General features: G+C 48.5%; 1 protein-coding gene across 1 annotated transcript; it reads right to left on the bottom strand.

Moving 5' to 3' along the window:
* Positions 1-379: 379 nt before the first annotated feature.
* H257_19413 (hypothetical protein) lies at positions 380-727 on the bottom strand (the record flags this gene model as incomplete). The annotated part of the gene is made up of 2 exons (XM_009848559.1): positions 380-561; positions 634-727. 2 exons carry the CDS (start codon positions 725-727, stop codon positions 380-382), a joined length of 276 nt encoding a protein of 91 aa, XP_009846861.1.
* Positions 728-2372: the final 1645 nt, after the last annotated feature.

The following is a 2372-nucleotide window of genomic DNA, read 5'->3' as shown; positions in this document are numbered from 1 at the left end:
TTGAAGATGGATATAGCGCTCTCGATATTCATGGACGCGGCGTACCGCTCATTAAAGAGCGCCAATCCGGAAACGATGCTGCCGTTTGGATTGTAAGTAATATCTATCGACAATTCCAAGGCGTTTTCCCACCGTGCCAGATATCCATTTGCCATGATGTACAGCGCTTCGATTAACTGGACTGGACAGGACGATGTGCACTCGTCACCAATTTTAGGGAAATGCGACCCCATGGGTTTTGAATACAGCCCGGATTTTGAGATTGGATCCAACCATGCCAAAAAGGTTTCGATGTACTCCAAACGAGCCACGTCACTGATCCCAGACTCGTCGAACACAGCAAAGAAGTTGCGCCACACGTCAAACAAGTGAGCTTCCATTACATGACCGAGTTGCGTCGATGTAGCACTGACTTCTTTGGAAAAGAATAGTCGAGCATTTGGAACGTTTTGGACGTCGCGTGTAGTGTACCACCAGCTTCCAAGTACATTTGGGTGCGTCGCGCCGAGCATTTTCCACGACTGGAGTTGAAGAAAGTCGCCCAGCCCGTTGACATGTGTGCTACGAATCGATTCAATACATGATCAGGATCGATGTTTCGAGTAAGGACAATGTGGGGCATGGATGGATTACGCTCGGGCACAAACACATGGCGATAAAAGTCCACACCGGTGTCGAGGTACGTGTACAACGCGTCGTCTAAGTAGAACGGCGTCAACCACGCCATTTTCGTTGACGATAACATTTTCAGCGTTTTGCCTCGAACGTTGAGATGTGCCACCACCATAGCCACAAGGTTTAAACGCTCTTCGTTCCACGTCGGCGAGGTAGTTTTGAGTGTATCGATTGCAATCGATGCAAATGCACAAAACTCATCTGTCTGCAACAGTTCCTCATCGAATTGGGGACAGTCATAGTGATTGATCGACGATGGTGCACCACGCAGTAGCCCAGGCTCCGATCGCTGCTGAAGTAAGAAGAGTGTAGCGTACTTTAAAAACTCTTGGTCCAAGTCCTCTCGTCGCTATCCATGTACACTCGACTTTTCAACGCTCTTGGATTTCCAGGAATTGGCTCGCGCAGAGCAAGTTCGCCACACTTCAGACACAATGACTGGTCGTTCAAAGCCTCTGACAACAACAGCGTGATTCGCACCATCACAACTGACGTTTGCAATGGGGACGTCCAGTGTGGCTAACTTATCCACCAAAGTGCTCACAAAAAGCTGAGTTGTTTCTGACCGCACCGAATCGATGAACACACACATGATCATGGATGACGACATGCGTTGACTGTCACTGAGATGCCAAATTTGGAGCTTTGTCGATTGGACCGCACAACACAGCAGCGACAAGTTGATGAACACTGTTCGGAAAGATTCCACAACCCCTGACATTTTGGATTTGACTGCATCATCGCAGATGATAGCTTCGTCACCATCACGAAGCCAAGCCACCGTTTCGGCGATGTGGTCCAACAAACTATAGCTGTGTGCATGTTGCGTTTCATGGTGTCAGCTTTGCTCTGCAAACGGTTGACAGCTCGCTCCATCGAATGATGCATTCTTTCATCCGCGGTTTCTCCCGCCTGAGATTTTTTTCGTTCAATGAGCTTGAGCCTGTCGTTGACCTTGGTGTCGATTTGACCAACCATCGAGTGCGCCTCGTCGACCAGCAAACACAAAAATGCTGCAATGTCGTCGGGGTCGTGAAATGTGGATTTGTTTGGAGCAAAGTGTTGGATGTCCAACCCATACTCGAGCAAGCACGCCTCAATATCGTTCAATCTACTTTCCAAGTGATGGACAGAGCTGGGGGTAATTGCGATGTCCACTTCGTTGCGGCCAAAATCAACCACACCAAAAATTGATCCAGCTAAATCTCGTCGTACAGATACAACCCCGTAGTCAGTCTCGTCAAACGCTAAATAACCAAATCACGTAGCTTGGTCACCAATTGCTGCCTGGTTGCGTTTGAAGTGCTGTGCGGCGTTGTTGAACATAGCGTCGGATATACCACACTCGAATTCTACTTTGGCAAAGCGACGTTGAATCGTCCGTACTGAAGGTAGTGCAAAATGACCCTTCCAGTGCTGGATATCCTGATCTGTGCCAAGACCAATTCCTGCAACGAGCTCGAAGGGGCCGGCTCCAAAGGTGGCATACATGCATTGGCACCAATCGTTGACTTGTTCGGGAAATATACTGCACGCTATTCCACGCCATAGTTTCTTTCGCGAAAAGAACACAAATTGGCTGAGGACAAAGTCAAACGCGAAGTCAGCTGGGACAAGGTTTTGAGTCACATCACGAGCACAATGCAATACAAGGTCGTTCGTAGGTGACGTTTCACAGTACATTCTGTACAAGCGAA

This window comes from Aphanomyces astaci (genome assembly GCF_000520075.1).
Source record: "Aphanomyces astaci strain APO3 unplaced genomic scaffold supercont1.568, whole genome shotgun sequence".
NCBI lineage: Eukaryota > Oomycota > Saprolegniomycetes > Saprolegniales > Verrucalvaceae > Aphanomyces > Aphanomyces astaci.
Note: the sequence above shows the minus strand (reverse complement) of the source record. Positions and strands in the feature narration are given on the sequence as shown.